We start from the raw sequence: 18,752 nt of genomic DNA on the forward strand, positions 1-18,752 counted from the left end.
CATTTGAATGCTAATTCCGATAAAGGACAGTTAGATTAATAGATGTGGCGATTCCAGCGCTGGTCCTTCTTCGCATAAAAGCAGTGGGGGTGTTTGAAGTTGAAGTTTTAAATGCAATTAAATGAGAAAACACACGGTAAAAAAAAAAAAAAGAGGGGGGTGATATTTCCCCAATTTTTCCAAATTAAAGCAGGAAATTTCATTACCAGAGGAGCATATTTTACACAGGCAATTACAAGGTTAATACATCTTCAACATCCCCCCTTAAAGTCCTCATATATTTGCTTTGGGATTTTGTTCTTGCATTTTAGTTTAATTGGCTATGCAGAGGCTATGCAGAAGGTGTAGTACACAAAAAAGCACAACACAGTTACGCACACACACAAGTAATCAAATGCATAAGGTTTGTATGCATTAATTCCCTAAAGAGATATAGTTAACCTTATCAAGACCACTACACATATAACCCTAACCAACCTTAACCTGAGTCAGTCCTCAGAAGTATAGCTGAAACAAGCTACACACACACACACACACACACACACACACACACACACACACACACACACACACACACACACACAGACTGGTTCTGCATAGAGTTGCAGTAGCATGCTGGCAACAGAATGTGTACGTTGCTCAAACAAAGTGGCTCTGGTCTGGTTCTCTCTGACACCAATGACAGCATGGTGTGCATGTATTTCTGTATGTTTGTGCATACATATATACTGTTTATGCACCTTTATGTGAATATAGAAAATAATTCATTTTGTCTTGCAATTCACATACAAAGTATTTGGAGTTGGTCTACAGAGCCTATATACACCATTTTTAATGTGTCTCTTTAATGCATCATTTTGTAAACTCACTAAATATTTTGCTAAATGCTTAAAGTTCTCAGAGAAAGTTCTTAACATGTGCCTCCAGTCAGCACTCAGTTTTATGAGAAATAATTGTTGTAAAGTTTAAAATACTAAACTGGTTTATGCTGTAACGTGTCAATACCAGGCTTTCTCCCTGTCAGGTTGTTTTCCTCTGATTTAGCCTGTCTTACTTCCATAGAGACAGCACAGTGTATGATAGAAATTCAACAGTGAAGCAAATTGGCAGAGCCACAGAGGGCGGATCGACAGCGAGAAGACAAGCTGGGAAGGAGGCGGAGAGCAGAGGAGGCAGTGTGAAAGATAGAGAACGAACGAGATGGAGATGATGATGGAGGGGGAGAGAGAGGCTGTGGTGGTTTATATAACATCTCCAGGATGGTCTTTGGCATGCGTCAGGGGGCTGAGCCATCAATCACTCCATCTGTGTAAAATCACGAGCTGACTCCAATATTGCTAAATATTTATACTGTCACATACACACAGGCGTGTAGATGAAAAGAGCCATTCATTAGGGCCTTCTCAGGCCTGTCAGCCTGGAGATGGAGATTAGAGAAGCAACCTCCCACTGCGCCTGCCTCTCCTCTCACCGAGCTCCTCAGCCCTATATATAGAGCCATCAGGACGATAAATATCTCCAGCCTGCCTCTGTTAGGTAAATACCCAGTAAATATGGCAGGGAGGATCGGAAACTAAGCTAAACAGACCTGTGTGCCTGAGAGTGTGTGTTGTGGTCGCGTATGAGTCACTGAATAGGGAACAATAAGGGCTTGTCATACTATATTCTGTGTTGATATACTGTGTGGATGGCCAGGCTTTGAATTAGCTGGCATCAGTGATGTTCTAGTAAATAAGAAGGTGGCTAAACTGTTACTTCAACCAAAGATGACATGCCACTGGACTGTTTGTATAAAGTGAAAATCAGCTCTGTGTTCAGCAAAGCATTACTGTATGAATTTCCTCCTCATTTAAATCTGTCATCGTGATACACCTTGGTCTGTGACTTGCCAGGATCCAGTGTTTTTTGGTACTTTGCCAAGCTTGACCTTCTCTTATTATACTTCATGAAATGGCAATACAGTTCTAATGTGCTGTATTTCCATCATTGCTTATTTGCAGCACTTGTTGTGTTGTTGCTCCTTTGCGTGCTTTTGGTGTCACAATAGCTGATTTCCAGTATCTACAGTATATTTTGTTTGATACTAATTTTCTTCATTATTGTGAAGTTGGTTGATGGTGGTAATTGTGCCATTAAATCAGATGTTGCACATGAACACACTGTAATAAGAAACCACCACCAAACCCTTACAAATGAGAAGCTGCTACATTGTTTAGCAGCTTTGTCTGAAATTGATTACTATCTTTGTACAGATGTTACTATGTCATTTTCTGTCATTTAGACCAGCGGTCTCCAACCTTTTTTGCGCCACGGACCGGTTTATGCCCGACATTATTTTCACGGACCGGCCTTTAAGGTGTCGCGGATAAATACAACAAAATAAAACTAGTACTGGTACCGAAAAAAAGAAGATTTATTCATAACACACGTGAAAAGACCCAGGAAAACAGAGTTAATGATAAAAACGATAACAAAATAACGCTGAAAACCGATTAAAAACCCTGAAAACCATACATTTCACACCTGAGCCTCAACTCTCCCGGTACCAAACGACTCACGGACCGATACGGGTCCGAGGCCCGGGGGTTGGGGACCGCTGATTTAGACAGTTAACCAGCCAATCCTTTCAGCTAACATAAATATGAATAATACCACCTTGGACATATTTGATTATTTTCCCACATTTCACACACTCTTAGTTTAAATGCTCTGCAGTTTGGTAAAGAAAATGTTTGTGAGCTGCAACTCTAATTGCATTTTTAAACTAGAGCTTTTGGACAAAGACAATAATTCCTGAATGACTGATGGCTGTTGTCAAGCTTGAAGATTTAGGCTTCACTTTGTTTCCCTTTCTGGGCCTCTGTACTAAGATTTTCTAAAGCATTCTGCTTCTGTCTCTTTGTTTATTCCCTTTCTCCCTCAATCCAATCGAGACCACTTTGACTTCATTTCTCCACCCAGTTTATTTTAGAAATTTTGAAGCAAGCCATTATGTTGCGATTATTCACTTCATCCGCCTTGACGGACCTCAGATCACTGCGCAGTTCAGGCCTTGGCAACAAAAAGACATCAGCAACATCATCTTCACACTGTAATTACCAGAATGGGGGGAAAATTTCATTTTGATTAGTGAAAAAGCTTTTATTCTCAAACTCACATCCATAATTAATCATTAAATCATAGGAGAGTGAGTGAGAGGGATAGATAGGGGGACATAGTGAAAGGACTGCAGAGGGATGGATGGAGGATGGGAGGGAGGGAGGTAGCAAAAGAGAAAGGGAAAGGCATGCAATTATCTGCAGAAGTTCGACATCCCCAGTAAATCCACAGAGCCGTCTGACATTGCTAATTAAAGAAGCAATCAAAGGTCCACCTCCAGAGCTTTTGAGAGAAAGACGAGAGAGAGTTAGAAGAAGGAAACAGGACAGAGGAATAGAAGGAAGTTCTAATGGGGGAGAGCGAGAGGAGGGAAGGAGGGGGAATATGGGAAAGAAAAAGTGTTATGATCTTTGTTATTGTTTCATATGTCAACCGCCCCTCTTGGATTCTTGGATGGGGCTCTTTACGCGCCTCCTCGCTCTATTCTGTTTCATTCTTTGCTACTCGCATCTGGCCATCACACTGTGATCATTTCTGACCTTCATCTGCAGAGTGCAAATAGCTGTGATTTACAGCATCAGGGAAATAACCGGCACTCCAACAAAAAGTAATACATTAGTCATATCTGGTTACTCATTTTTAAAGTTGAAATGATGTATCTTCTGATGCTTTTCTAGGCCACATAATCAGTGATGTAACCTGCAGTCATCAGGTGTTTCAGGCCTTTCAGCACCAGACGCCCTCTCACTGACAACCCTGCTGAGGTTGATCAGGCCTCACTTTGTGCGGCTGTATCAACCTCCCACACATTTGCTTTTCTTTTTCTTTTTTTCATCTGCAGCCAACCAGATGAATCCTCAGCAGCCCGTGTTTTGTGGTACATGATGCTCATGTTGTGATGTAAAGCATACCATTGATCTTGTGGAGGGACTTTCCTGTGAGCCAGTGCATCCTGCATCAACTGTACTGGCTAACGAAACCTTTGTATTTGCACTTATTATTTTGAAAGTCCTCTGCATCTGGTCTTCCAGGAAGTGATTAGTGCCGGTTTTTCTTGAAACATCTAATGATAGCCGCTTGCCCAGGTCACCTATTAACTGACAGCACTGTCATTTATTACTTATTTATTCTTCTGTAAGGCCATTTTTTTCCTTCTGTTGTGGTTCATTAAGTTTTTAAATGTTTAACAGTTTTCGCCTAATTTCTAAAAGCAGGTGTCCGAACGTGACTTTTCCTGTCTAGTGAAAAATGTGCAAACAAAGCACTGTTACCATAGTTTCTTGCAAATTCTTTCCGAAATTAAAATAGCACATAAAAGAGCATAATTAGCACTTGCTCTTAAATCTTTTTGGCTCAAATAAAAATCTAGCCTGTTTCGAAAGATGTATTTAATGACACCTACTTTGTAACTGAAAATAAACACTTATTTACCAGACTTTAACTAACTCATTAACTACATGACACCAACAGCTCTTTGAATGGTGAAATAGAAAGATAAAGCTGTGTCTTCTTTTTTTTTTTTCTTGCTTCTACTCTTTCACTTTTCACCTCTGTTTCTCTCCCTCCTCTCCCTTCAGGGGCACATGGGGGACATGAAGTAGATGGAGTTAGTGTGGAGCAGATTAGACTCACACTGGGTCGTCCTCTGTCAGCAGAAAAAGAGCTGAGAGCAGGACACCAACCTGTGTTTCTTCTGACCACATACTCCGTTTGTGTGTGTGTGTGTGTGTGTGTGTGTGTGTGTGTGTGTGTGTGTGTGTGTGTGTGTGTGTGTGTGTGTGTGTGTGTGCATTTGTATTTCTCACCTCTTGAACCCTTTCAATCTCAGCTGTTCGACTAGTATATTTTATTGTTCAGTGCTTTAGATGTTATTGCAGTTAAAAGAATTTTGGTTATTTATTTTACACTTTCATGTCAGACATGAAAGTGTAAAATGTTCCTTGTGTTCCTAATCAAAAAAAATATTGGTTTCTAGAGTCTGCATTTGGAGTTTGTGCAACCGCCATATAGCATTGCTAACCAAGAAAGCTAATGGGAGCTAACTTGGTTAGCAAGCTCCATCAATAAACAGGGTGAAACTGACCCAGTTTACTGTTTGGTGCTGAGTAACAGGTTAATGAAATATACAAGTTTCACTTACCAGAAGTGAAGCACAGACTGTGAGGTTGTATTTGACAGCAGACCACATTATTTGTCAGTTACTGTAATTAAAAATGCTTCAAAAGGCACTGATGCTTTAACACCGCGATGTGGCCCAGTTCAGTCTGTTAGCAGAGGGGAGACCTGGCAGACAGCTGCTTCTACAGCTGCCCTTATCGTGACAGCTGTCAATCAAAGCATCCCCGCCCCTAAAGCTGCTTCCACACTGGAAAGTGATCTACAGCAGCGTAGCAACCAAACACCAGGTGGCTGACATTCAGCGACTTCAAACGGTGGGAAAAACCGCCAGTGATGCAAAATGGGCGGGACCTAAGAGAAACTTTTCTCTTCTAAGCGAGTGAATAAGGTGACTACCAATGAGAGTGTAGGATACCATGACTGACATATAATGTTTTAGTAAATTAAATTAGAGGGTTACCTAGACAACCAACACCTGAAATGTCCTCAAGTGGCCATATGTCAGTTTCAGAGAGCTGTGGAGCTTTAGTCTTAACAAAATCCAAAACAGCTTGGAATAAAAAACTTTAAAAAACACTTCACATAGAGTTGTTATGCTGGGGGACAAGAGAAAATGAAGCAACCGGCTTCATTTTTCAGCCCTGGGGGTTGCTACTTGGGTGGCAAAGTGGTGCCATGTTGCCTCACAGCAAGAAAGTTCTGGGTTCAAATCTGCTGCTTTGTCCCTTTTTTTAAGGTTGCTTGTCTCTCTGTGTTACATGTCGAGGGTGTACACTGCCTTTCAGTCTGTCAGCTGGGATATTCAGCCCCCCACGACCCCAGTTGAAGAAGCAATTAGAAAATGCTGGAAAATTGTGGGCGGTTTCTTGAATTTCTTGAGAGAAAATAAGACGACACTTTGATGCTTTTCATTGAAACTATAATCAGTTAAAACATATTATGCTACTCTTAAGCTTTTCTACAGTGGATTCCAAGTCCTTGATTATATGTGGCTGACATTTAGTATATGTTCTGAAAATACAACTATTTTGAATGTTTGTTCTGTTGCGTGTGTGGGAAGAAGTGTAATACATTAGCAAACATCCACATTTTTTCTGTTTTTATTGTGTTGTTTTAGTTTTGAGGTGTTTTTTTGTCTTCAAGCCATTGTTTGAAATTGCAAGCTCACAAAAATCTGTAGTTATGATTTTCAGATTTTTGATGTTTGTTGATTGATTGATCTGCTTACCCTTCCATAGTCCACAGGACAAAATGGGCAGACAGAGGGGAAAACATGAAAAGAATAATTGTGGTTATTTACAGCTCTCCTGCCAGAGCTAAGCTCTTCTCAGTCTCGGAACATTTAAAACAATGAAAGTAAAAGCAGCCTGTAATCTATAAAAAAAAACACTTAACCTTTCACAGGAAGAAGGGAACACAATAGAGAGCACATAAAACAAAACTTTAGTGGGCTGGAGAAAATACAATAGTAAATATCAATGTAGTCATTCATTTCTGTCACGATTAATTATGAAAAAAGCATTAAACATTTTCTTTAAGGTCCACCTAGTCACTGATGGATTCACATTGGCCCTCAAAGTCAGTGTATTGGTGTTACAGCCCAGAAGGTCCCCTGTCAGTCTGTGGCCTCATTCTCTTGTGTTTATTCGTCCTTGGAGTGAGTTCAGTGTGCCTCCATCTCTCTCTCTCTCTCTGCCCTGTCCACCCAGTGTCAATCTGGATGCTGTATAATTGGTTGTTTTTTGGTCTGCCGGCCTGTCCCTCCTTGGCATTGATTCATAGCATTTCTAAAGGTGACAGTAACGGCTGTCCCTATCAGACAAAGTAGAGTCATCGCTAGCTGGACCTCGGCTGACCTGCTAGTTTGTTCGCACACACTCAGGCACGCAAACACACACCTGCCCATATGTAGAGATGCATAGGAAACATGTGTGTGAATAAAGTCATTCAGAAAGTATAAAACTCAAGACAAAAGTAGCATATATGTGTGTGTGTTTTTAAAATTAAGATTAAATATATTAAAATGCATTTAAAAAAAATGTAAACAAGGAAAATGCAGGTGCATACAATGGCATGAAATATGTTTTACAAAAAAATGATATAACCACCATGCCACTACTAGATTTCTGTGCGAAATATATCTATATTTAAAGGATTTATGGATTCTTAAGTTAAAGCCAAATATCTTTTGTGCATGGACCTTATATAAAGGATGGACATATCTTCTTTAAAGCTGCATTGTCTCTAATGACCAGCAGGGGTCGACTCCTCTGGTTGTAAAATGAAATCAGAATATGAAGACATCTAAGGGAAAATGAGCCTACTGCCCACTTTATATATGACCAAAGTAAATACTATTATTAAAAAACATGATGTTAATGCTGTAAATTGTGATTTCCAGCAAAAAAAAAAAAAAAAAAAGGAAGAACGTAGGATGTGCCTTAGGACAGGCCTGCTTGTAACTGTCATAATGCTACTGTATGAGCGTGCGGTGTCTCGGTTTCAAATGCAAGCTTTAAGATTAGGGTTTTAAGGACCAGTAAGTGATTCATAGTGGGTGAGTTCGTTATATAGTGCCACGGTTTAATGAAGTCACATTTCCGTGAGCTTTGACCATTAAAGTTTAATTCCTTCATCTTTGAGTGTTTTGGCCAAATTCAAAGAGTTTCCAACAGGGCGTTGAAGAGTCATAGTACTTAAGAATAGAGGGGATGAATGTATGTAGATAATACAGAAATGTTGCCATCATGTAGCCAAAATAAATAGAGTGCGCACAAATATACATTTATATGCATTAAAATAGTCACATGTGCACAGACATCCATGCAGACACACTCTGAACATCATCATATGCAGGCCATCCTCGGTGACCTGGATCCACCCAGAAGTGATGCTTTATCTACTTAACAGTGTCACCTTCAAAGGCTTCTGACACAAACAGACACACATACACTCTCACAAACCACCTCATCTGTAAAAATCCCTCCACAAACAACAGTGTGTCAGGTTTAGGGGTCTCCATCATTTTAAGGCGCTGGCTTCATATCTATAATTGAAGGTAATCGCCTGGTAAAAGGATTGTAAAGGGTTTTGTGCAAAATTCCAAAAATAAGCTGGCTTTTTCATGGTCCTGTTATTGACCTTGTAATTGATTTGGTGAGCCTTTTTTTCCCCTTTCTTGTGTTATAGTTTGATACCGTATAATTGACTTTGCTCGCTGTGGTGTCTATTCAGGTTGATTTCTTTGTCTTCTGTACTGTCAGCAACCACTCAGGACTTGCTCTTGGTTACTTCCAGGTTAAAGTGAGGGGTACAAATTTGAGTTAAGGATTCTGACTACTGCAACGTCCTGATGAATATAACAAGACTCACACTGTGCTCTCCCCTGATTGTATGTGTATGTGCGAGTAAGCTTATATTCACAGCACCCTGACCTGTGTTACCGTGAATGTAATTGATTGTGTGTGTGCTGGTGTCTCAGTGTTAAGGTTAATTTCTCTAACTGCTGGTAAGTGCTGTCTGACCGTTCCCTTGGCGGCCTCTCCGAGCTAAAGTAATGCCACTTAGAGCCCCTGGGCCCCCACCGCTGGCCAGCACATTGATCCGCTGATCAATAATCACATCTGTACCACACACCGTGTGTGTGAGGCTTCTGCACTGATGCTTACACACAGAATAGTGTCTAGAACAAAGTGTCACTGAATGGTTATCAAACTGAGGTCTGAGGGTCACCAAATGGTCATTGAAGTGGTTCCAGAGGAGCCCCCAAGCAGAATAAGGTTATGTTTAATTCCAGTAGCGTTTCATTTAATATAAAGTTATCATGTTCTGAGACCAGAGTCCTTTGCAGCACTTTTCTCCCCATACAGTGCACACAGTTGTGTCCTCCTTGGATTATTTTCTGATCATGCTCCAACAGTTAATCAAACAGTGAACAACTGCAGGCATTAAAATAACTTCCTGTAAATTGTGCTGTTGCTTCTTAGCAGCAGACATCAAATTTTATCAGGTAGTTTTTGGGAGCATGAGTCTATTCTAGCAGTGCAGCCAGGTCTGATCCCAAAAAGTAGTTGTGCCGGCAATCCCCTGTGCTTTCTGGTATTAATTGGAAAGAAAACTAGAAAATTGGCCTTTGATTTAATACTGATCATATTTTCCTTACATGTATCATGCTGTTCACTGCGCTCTTCTCGCTGATTCTTCCATATTTCTGTTTGCTTTGCAAATTCTTCTATAAACTAGTCATCTGATAGTTCAGTAAAAGCACCATCACCCCTGTCATCTGATATAAGAAGTAAAGTGCTTCCTCAAATACAGTGTTATATCCCCTGTACAAATTCATTATCAGCATTAAAAGCATACCTCAAGGTTTTTTTGTTTCTTTCGTTTTGGAAATGAGAGTGACATCATCACCTGTCTGTGCATCCTTTTCCTCCTCCCGTTCTTTTATTCTTCTCAGGGAGCCTCCATCTTGTTTCAGATCACAGCCAATAAAGCAGCCTGCACCTCTCTCTCTTTCTCTCATCCTCTCTCCTTCTTCCTGTTAAAGGAGTCAGTCAGTCAGAACACTCAAAACACATATTAAACAGGCATCAGCCTCTCGCCGGGGCCAAATCACGCTGTTCAAATGTTGTTCTTCCACCGGGAGCGCAGGACAACTGAAGAGATGGGATCTGCAACATTAACTTGATTCACGGCTGCGGCGACTGAGTGACACTCCATAAACCTCAGCGGGCCGCCGCTGGGCCCCGCCGACAGCACCCCATGGCTAATGTGACACACACTAGCAACGCGTAGCCTCGCCACCCCCACAGCACAACACCAACACATTTTTGCAGCACAGCAAGCACACGCAGAGACAAATAGGAATAGGAGCGCATGTGGTAGAGACACACATCGGTAAAGCCTGACCTTAACCCACAATGCTGACATAAACAACACGTGAACTTAGAGATTCACACAAAAACTGGCAGAGACTGAGCTTTAGTCACCCGAGCTTCATTATTTTCTACACTAATGTGCTTTTTCTCTCCTAAAATCACACACACACTCTTACAAACAGGTTCTATGGTGCAGTGGTAGAAACTGAACAGCCACTGAGTTATTGTCCTCTCCGGCCGACCTCTCAGCTCGAAGCATTTTGGTGTAGGCAGTTAGCACTGGCCCTGTAGCTCTGTGTAAATAGCTAACCTCTGCTGCTCAAAATGCCACCTTCTTATGGCTGCCTTTGACAGTACTGACTCCTTCCACACACTAACTACAGCGCTTGTCACTTGGGTTACAAATAGCCGGGCCTGAATTGATATTTACTACAGAGACTTGTTGCCTCTGTGCTGCAGTGCCGCAATAATTTTTTCTTTTTTTTTTTTTCGTGTTTTGCCCTTAAACAAATGCATAGTGTTAGCTTTACCTGCATATGTAATGAGATAGATGTATAGGGTAGATTTAGAAAGACACTTCAAACATGAGAGGAGAGACTGAATAAAGAGGGTTAGAATCAGGGAGTTGAACACTCTACTTATGAGTATTTAAGCTGTAATGCACAATGTATACTATATATCTTTCTAAGAGAAGAGTCTGCTCCCTCTTAACAAAGCTGCAGTCTGATTGCCCTCTTCATTAAAGTTACCATTTCATGTGGAGAGGAAACATCTTGATTTAAAGAAATCACCTTGTCCATCTACACTTCAACTATTACACTACCTCTTCAGTCCTCTATTATCAGTTTCTTTTCTTCTTTTATGTGTAGAGTCATTTTTTAATTCATTGTCATGTCATTAGCATTAGCATCTTACAGCTTACAGCAAAGCTAAGGTTATTAATAATAATAAAGCCTTAAAATGAAAACAATGGAATTTGAATGAAAAGAACAGAATTTGATCAAAAACGAAAGAATTTGCATGAAAACAACAGAATTTGAACAAAAACAACGGAATTTGAATGAAAACAACAGAATTAGAATGTATAGAACAGAGTTTGAATGAAAGCATAAGAAGTCTAAAACAAACAATAGAATTGGAATAAAAGAGTAGAATTAGAATGAAAACAACAGCATTTGAATGAAAACAACGGAATTTCAATGAAAAGAACGGAATTAGAATGAAATGAATAGAATTTGAATGAAAACGACGGAATTAGAATGAACAGACCAGAATTTGAGAACAAACAATGGAATTAGAATGAAAAGAACAGAATTTGAATGAAAACGACGGAATTTGAATGAAAACAACAGAATTAGAGAACAAACAATGGAATTTGAATGAAAACAATGGAATTTGAAGGAAAACGACGGAATTTGAATGAAAAGAACAGAATTTGATCGAAAATAAAATAATTTGCATGAAAACAACAGTATTTGAGAACAAACAATGGAATTTAAATGAAAACAATGGAATTTGCATGAAAACGACGGAATTAGAATAAAAACAACAGCATTTGAATGAAAACAACGGAATTTCAATGAAATGAACAGAATTAGAATGAAATGAATAGAATTTGAATGAAAACAACGGAATTAGAATAAACAGACCAGAATTTGAATCAAAACAATGGAATTAGAATGAAAAGAACAGAATTTGAATGAAAACAATGGAATTAGAATAAAAAGAAAAGAATTTGAATGAAAACAACGGAATTTGAATGAAAACAATGGAAGTTTAAAACAAACAACAGAATTAGAATGAAAACAACGGAATTAAAATGAAAACGACCGAATTTAAATGAAAACAACAGAATTTGATCAAAAACCAAAGAATTTGAATGAAAACAACAGAATTTGAACGAAAACAACGGAATTTGAAAACAAACAACGGAATTTGAATGAAAACAACGGAGTTAGAATGTACAGAACAGAGTTAGAATGAAAGCAACATAATTCTAAAAGAAACAATAGAATTTACATAAAAAGAGTAGAATTAAAATGAAAACGACAGAATTAAAATGAAAACAACAGAATTACAATGAAAACAACGGAATTTGAATGAAAACAACAGAATTACAATGAAAACAACGGAATTTGAATGAAAACAACAGAATTACAATGAAAACAACGGAATTAAAATGAAAACGACAGAATTAAAATGAAAACGACAGAATTTGAATGAAAACAACAGAATTTGAGAACAAACAATGGAATTTGAATGAAAACGACGGAATTTGAATGAAAACAATGGAATTTGAATGAAAACGACGGAATTAGAATGAACAGACCAGAATTTGAATCAAAACAATGGAATTAGAATGAAAAGAAAAGAATTTGAATGAAAACAACAGAATTTGAATGAAAACAATGGAAGTTTAAAACAAACAACAGAATTACAATGAAAACCACGGAATTTGAATGAAAACAACAGTATTTGAGAACAAACAATGGAATTTAAATGAAAACAATGGAATTTGCATGAAAATGACGGAATTAGAATAAAAACAACAGCATTTGAATGAAAACAACGGAATTTCAATGAAATGAACAGAATTAGAATGAAATGAATAGAATTTGAATGAAAACAACGGAATTAGAATAAACAGACCAGAATTTGAATCAAAACAATGGAATTAGAATGAAAAGAACAGAATTTGAATGAAAACAACGGAATTTGAATGAAAACAATGGAATTAGAATAAAAAGAACAGAATTTGAATGAAAACAACGGAATTTGAATGAAAACAATGGAATTAGAATAAAAAGAAAAGAATTTGAATGAAAACAACGGAATTTGAATGAAAACAATGGAAGTTTAAAACAAACAACAGAATTAGAATGAAAACAACGGAATTAAAATGAAAACGACCGAATTTAAATGAAAACAACAGAATTTGATCAAAAACCAAAGAATTTGAATGAAAACAAGAGAATTTGAACGAAAACAACGGAATTTGAAAACAAACAACGGAATTTGAATGAAAACAACGGAGTTAGAATGTACAGAACAGAGTTAGAATGAAAGCAACATAATTCTAAAAGAAACAATAGAATTTACATAAAAAGAGTAGAATTAAAATGAAAACGACAGAATTAAAATGAAAACAACAGAATTACAATGAAAACAACGGAATTTGAATGAAAACGACAGAATTACAATGAAAACAACGGAATTTGAATGAAAACAACAGAATTACAATGAAAACAACGGAATTTGAATGAAAACGACAGAATTACAATGAAAACAACGGAATTAAAATGAAAACAACGGAATTAAAATGAAAACGACAGAATTAAAATGAAAACGACAGAATTTGAATGAAAACAGAATTTGAGAACAAACAATGGAATTTGAATGAAAACGACTGAATTAGAATGAAAACAACAGCATTTGAATGAAAACAACGGAATTTGAATGAAAACGACGGAATTAGAATGAAAACAACAGCATTTGAATGAAAACAACGGAATTTCAATGAAATGAACGGAATTAGAATGAAATGAATAGAATTTGAATGAAAACAACAGAATTAGAATGAACAGACCAGAATTTGAATGAAAAGAAAAGAATTTGAATGAAAACAACAGAATTTGAATGAAAACAATGGAAGTTTAAAACAAACAACAGAATTAGAATGAAAACAACGGAATTAATCAAAGCTGTGTTGCCAGCATAGACTATATATAAAAGATCCACTTAGCCATGGTTTATTGTCTGTTTTAAAGCCTTGATTTTGGTATTTTTGGTTGCCACCAGAGCCAGGCGTGACCATATAGTTGACCCTTAAAAAAGGGGTGAAGCACTAAGTTATCCGCTAACGCTAGCAAACCTGTCTATGTGTGTCCAAAAAAGAGACACTTGATAATTAACGCTAAGAAACAAAAAACTTGTTTATTAGAATTTCACAATTTCTAATTGGAGCTCAGATTTGTCGGTGGTGCGCTGAGTGACACAGAAAGCTGTGTTACTTGTTGAACAATTAAAAATACTCAAAAAGGCAGCAAGACTCTAAATACACTTGAGAGGTTTTGTTTAAGTGACTTGTGGCAAGGTCTTACAGAAAGCTAGTAGCTACAGCTGCAGAGACCAGGCTCTAAACAATTTCTTCTATGAAGTTGGGAGTTTTAACAATATCTGGATACATTTTTGGCAACCAAGCAGCAACCTTCAGGACTAAAAACTGAAACCAAAGCATGCTGCAGTTCCTCGACTGGCCACGTAAGCCTTGCTTCAGACAATCCTGGGGCCATTCTGAAGTGGCTTTTTTAGAATGAGTAAATTTCTTTTGACCTTGAGGTTGCTACTTAGTTGCTAGAAAAGGCCAGACTGTATTAAAAATCTTTAACTTTGTCGCCTCCAAGTAGAATTTTCTGCTCTATCCATCTAAGCCTTAATAGTTCACTCTTTTGTCAGAAGCAGTTGTAATACATAAAGGGTTTTCTGTTTCCTTTCATTCACCTACAGCTGTGTAAAATGTTGTTTATTCCAAAAGCACCTTTGCAGTATTATCTGTTTTGCTGTCACCAAAGAATGAATGGTCATTTTCTATTTGGCTAGTAAGTGTGGGAGTTAAAACGAATGTGTTTCTGGTCGTGTTTGAGGAGGACGTGGCACCATTGGGTCAGAAGCTGTTTGTGGCATAACTCTGACTTTCTGATCACATTGTCCACCTTGTGAGTGGAGGACATTAAATGTTAGCTGTAGATAGGAATATCAATGATTGATGAGTTTTTTCCTTTATGTACTGTGAGATCTGTATGATCTTGTGTGTTGCCCTTGGGTGTAAACCTTGTACCTCCAATGTTAGCATTTTAGAAACTTTAGAAAGAAAGGAAGGAGAAGAAAAAAAAGTACAGTTTTATTTCCTAAGAAGTTAGGAAAGTCTTTCCTATGGTGTTTGTAAAACCAATGTACATTTGAAATGACAATGTATGTTTGTTTGTTTTTTTACAGTTATTTTACAGTAAGTTCATCTGCACTCAGCAACCTAGGTGTGAGAGTCCCTTTTTCACTCTCTCAAATTCCTATTTTTCTGCATAGATTAGTCTACAAGTGTCTAAGCCAGGCGCTGTTTAAACAATGGCATTTCTAACACTGTTCCTATCACCTTGGAAACGCCATGGCAACCTGTGATCTGAGAGGGCACAGTGTGGCTCAATTAGCACCAGCCGTATCTCACCGCACTCTTCCGCCAGAAGAATATCTCCATATTCTGTCTCCTTTCATGCATTAAGTGACACAAATACGTGAAGTGTTACATCACCTTTTATGTCAACTTTCCATGTAGTTTTCCTCTCTCTCTTTTTTTTACACAGTGATGGATGCACACACACATAGGAAAGAAAGAATAATATATGCATTGCCATGTGTGGTACAGACAGTAATTGGCACTCCTCATTTGCCACTTTTAAATGAGATCCTGTCCATCTAGCCACTAAATGACTTTCATGTTTTTATGCTGTGATTGGGCCTCAAAAAGATCCTTTGTGTCATACTGGCTGCTAGAATGACAGGAAGGTTGCAGTCACTCTCAGACACCTTTTTCCTTCTTTAATTTCTAGCAGTCTGGTAGATGGAGCTTCTTTATGTCATTATTGGCTGCTTATAACAAACATATTAACTAATAAGAAATGCATCACTGTGTTTCCCAGGTATCGTTTCCAAGTCCTTTGAGTGTCGTCTGAAAGGCCAGGGGGCTACATTTGTGGAAGCAGAGGATATGGGCTCCCCTTTGCACAGGAAAGACTCTTCTGAGTTATCGGGCCATGACGAGATCCAACAGGTCATCATCATCCAGGGCTATGGTGACGGAGAGGTAGCTATCGACCAGACCCTCGAGGAGTCAGCCGCTGCCACCCTGCAGACGCTGGCCATGGCCGGCCAGGTGGCCGAGGTGCTCCACATCACTGAAGACGGACAAGTCATAGCCTCGGGCAGGGAAGTGGCATCCGCAGGAGCCCACCTGGCTGGAGGCAGCACCCAGTACGTGGTCTTGGAGTCAGGGGAGGCCAGAAAGGAGTTTCAGGCTGTGGCCAGAGGAGGGGTAGCAGTCGCAGCTGCTGGTGGACAAAGTCACATTGTCTCAGAGTCCTCCACAGCTCTCGATGCTCTGCTCAGCGCAGTCAGCGAAATGGGCCATCAGGAGGAAATACAAGGAGAGGCAGCCATCGTTCATGAGGTCTTGACCCCAGAGATAGCTGAGGCTGTGCAGAGTGAAGTGCAGGGGGAGGGGAAGCAGGAGGGGGAGGAGCAGGTGCAGGTCATCCAGGGGACCGGCCAGGAGGACATGCAGGAAGTGCTGCAACTCGCCGCGTCCCAGATGATGAAGGAAGGCCTGACCCAGGTCATCGTCAATGATGAGGGCACGCACTACATTGTGACTGAGCTGGACAACTGCACCTTACAGGTGGAGGGAGAAGTGTATGGAGAGGCCGGGACAGGTGACGGGGAGGTGCACCAGGCGGAGCAGCAGACAGGAGAAGAGATAGTGGTGTACCTGGATTGAGCTGCTCGCAGTATTGTCCTGGAAGGGTAGAGGAGAGAGACATCCCTGAAAGATTCACATTGGGCATTTTATTTCACTTCCCCTGTTTAGCTAGGTTAAAGCTCACGTTAGCCCAGATGTTGTGTTCTGCATTGTCTCTGTTTAATTTCACCCTGCTTCATTCACTTCGTACATCACTTCTACCATCTTCTCTTGGGCTACACTGAACTCAGGTTAAACATCGTTTATTCAAAGCGACAGTAAAGGAAAAAAGGTTTTGGTGCTAAGTGAGCTAACCTGCAATCCACACAGCCGCCAAGACTGCTTTAATTAATTAATGCAACTTAAGGAAATGAATGAGTATACATTGTCATGAAATATTTTTACAATGCTTCTAATGTGCTAAGAGTTAAACAAGTTATTATAAAGAAAGTCTATCTTTTCATTTATAACAGAGCTAACAGGTTTTTTTTCTTGCTTTTTGATTTCTTTGTGGTACATTTATGTTGCAACCTAAAGTTTTTCTGTAGCAAAATAGATGTTTTTTTTTTCTTTTGATAACGCAGTGATTTAATTTGTGTGAGCAATCTTTTCTTTTTCTTCAAATCCTTTGTGTGTGTGTGTACTATTAGTTCCAAATCAGTAATACGATGAATGATTTCCCAAACAGACCTTATACATATTTTCTGTGTAGCGAAAAGTAAAGCAATGACAATTATATGTTTTAGATTTTTGACAGTCCTTCATTGTGTGGAAGGCCTGTTTAAAAAAAACAAAACATGAGTGCAGTTTCATTTTTGACAATAAAGATTGAGCCTAATTTTTAACAAGTGTGCCCACATTTGTTTTCTTGGCAGTTAGTGCTGTTGATAGTTATGTCAGCAGCACGATGCTATCGTGCATACAGTGCAGCAGCATCGTACAGGCGACATGCACATACATGCATCAACTGATGGTTCCCATCAAGCTTTCTGATCACTAACACCGTCATTATCATCACCATTATCATTATCGTCATCATGATCACCATCATCCTAATCGCCATCCTCTCATCTCGTCCCCCCATCAGGCCCATTCTGTTCATTGCATTTTTTTCTCTTCCCCCCCCCCCAGCACTATTCAGCACTGGAGGGAGAATCAATATTCATTTAGGCCCCTACACAAGCCTGGTTTCTGATGGAGTGAGTGGGAGAGCGGTGTGACGGTTGCAAACACAATGGCCAACCACTGAAAGTAGAGAGAAAGCACTCGTACACACTGAGGGCATCAAAAGATCATCCCTTTAACACACACGCGCTGCGCGAGCAGAGCAAGAAGGTGGGCTGAGAGGGAGAAAGTGGTGGAGGAGTGGGCAGGAAAAATGAGAGCATTACAGATGGATGTTGAGAGAGGTGAGGCCAGGGAGAAGTGAAAGAGCGGTGAAATCCACAGCCACACAGAGAGAAGGGAGCCTGTAATTTCACATAACACCTGTCTGCCTTTCAGCCTGTCTTTGTCTCCTGCTCCCAGCCTCATGTTGCATTTATAAGCTCGCACAGTCTTTTCATGCTCTTCGTCCTTCTATTCAGCGGAGATGGGCGCATTTAACGGAGGTCACGTTCTCTGTGTGAGCAACCATACGTGCCTGTGAGAGCCAAGGTTTGTCAACACCCACTGAGTGGTGAGAATGCACCGATAGCATTTAGATGCCTCACATTTATAGAACTTACAGTTTGTTTTTATAATGCTTCCAAATATGTGTTATTCAAGAGTCATGTCACAACAACAGCAGTATGTGCGACTTCTTTTGTGACCTCTCAGTGGGCTCCTGATGCCAAGGTTGAGCAGCGCTGCTTTAAATAATGAATTTTGAAGAGAAGTGCTGTTCAGTCAAATAGATGCACTGCACTGAGGAATAATATTTATTTTGGTGCGTATGTACTCATTAATTATAATATTTTGATTTAAATTGGCTAATCTCATAACGGATATGCACATGTTTGAATAATATTAGAAAGTAATGTAATATGGTACACTGTAAACTATATATAGAGATATCTACATACACTACTGCTGCCAGAGGTTTAAAATAAAAGGTTACCCAAAACTGAAAAATAATGTACATTTCAGAATTATACAAAAAGGCCTTT

The 18,752-nt window shown here is 39.3% G+C and overlaps 1 protein-coding gene across 1 annotated transcript in view; it reads left to right on the top strand.

The window, feature by feature from the left end:
• Positions 1–17,436, top strand: part of znf407 (zinc finger protein 407) — a 165,894-nt gene extending 148,458 nt beyond the window's left edge. Inside the window, exon 10 of the mRNA XM_085422463.1 lies at positions 15,791–17,436. Within this exon, the coding sequence (XP_085278589.1) occupies positions 15,791–16,644 (854 nt within the window). The 3' untranslated portion in view covers positions 16,645–17,436. The remainder of the gene's footprint in view (positions 1–15,790) is intronic.
• Positions 17,437–18,752: the final 1,316 nt, after the last annotated feature.

This window comes from Rhamphochromis longiceps, linkage group LG11 (assembly GCF_057381845.1).
Source record: "Rhamphochromis longiceps isolate RC_006_pf linkage group LG11, R_longiceps_female_GT1.1, whole genome shotgun sequence".
NCBI lineage: Eukaryota > Metazoa > Chordata > Actinopteri > Cichliformes > Cichlidae > Rhamphochromis > Rhamphochromis longiceps.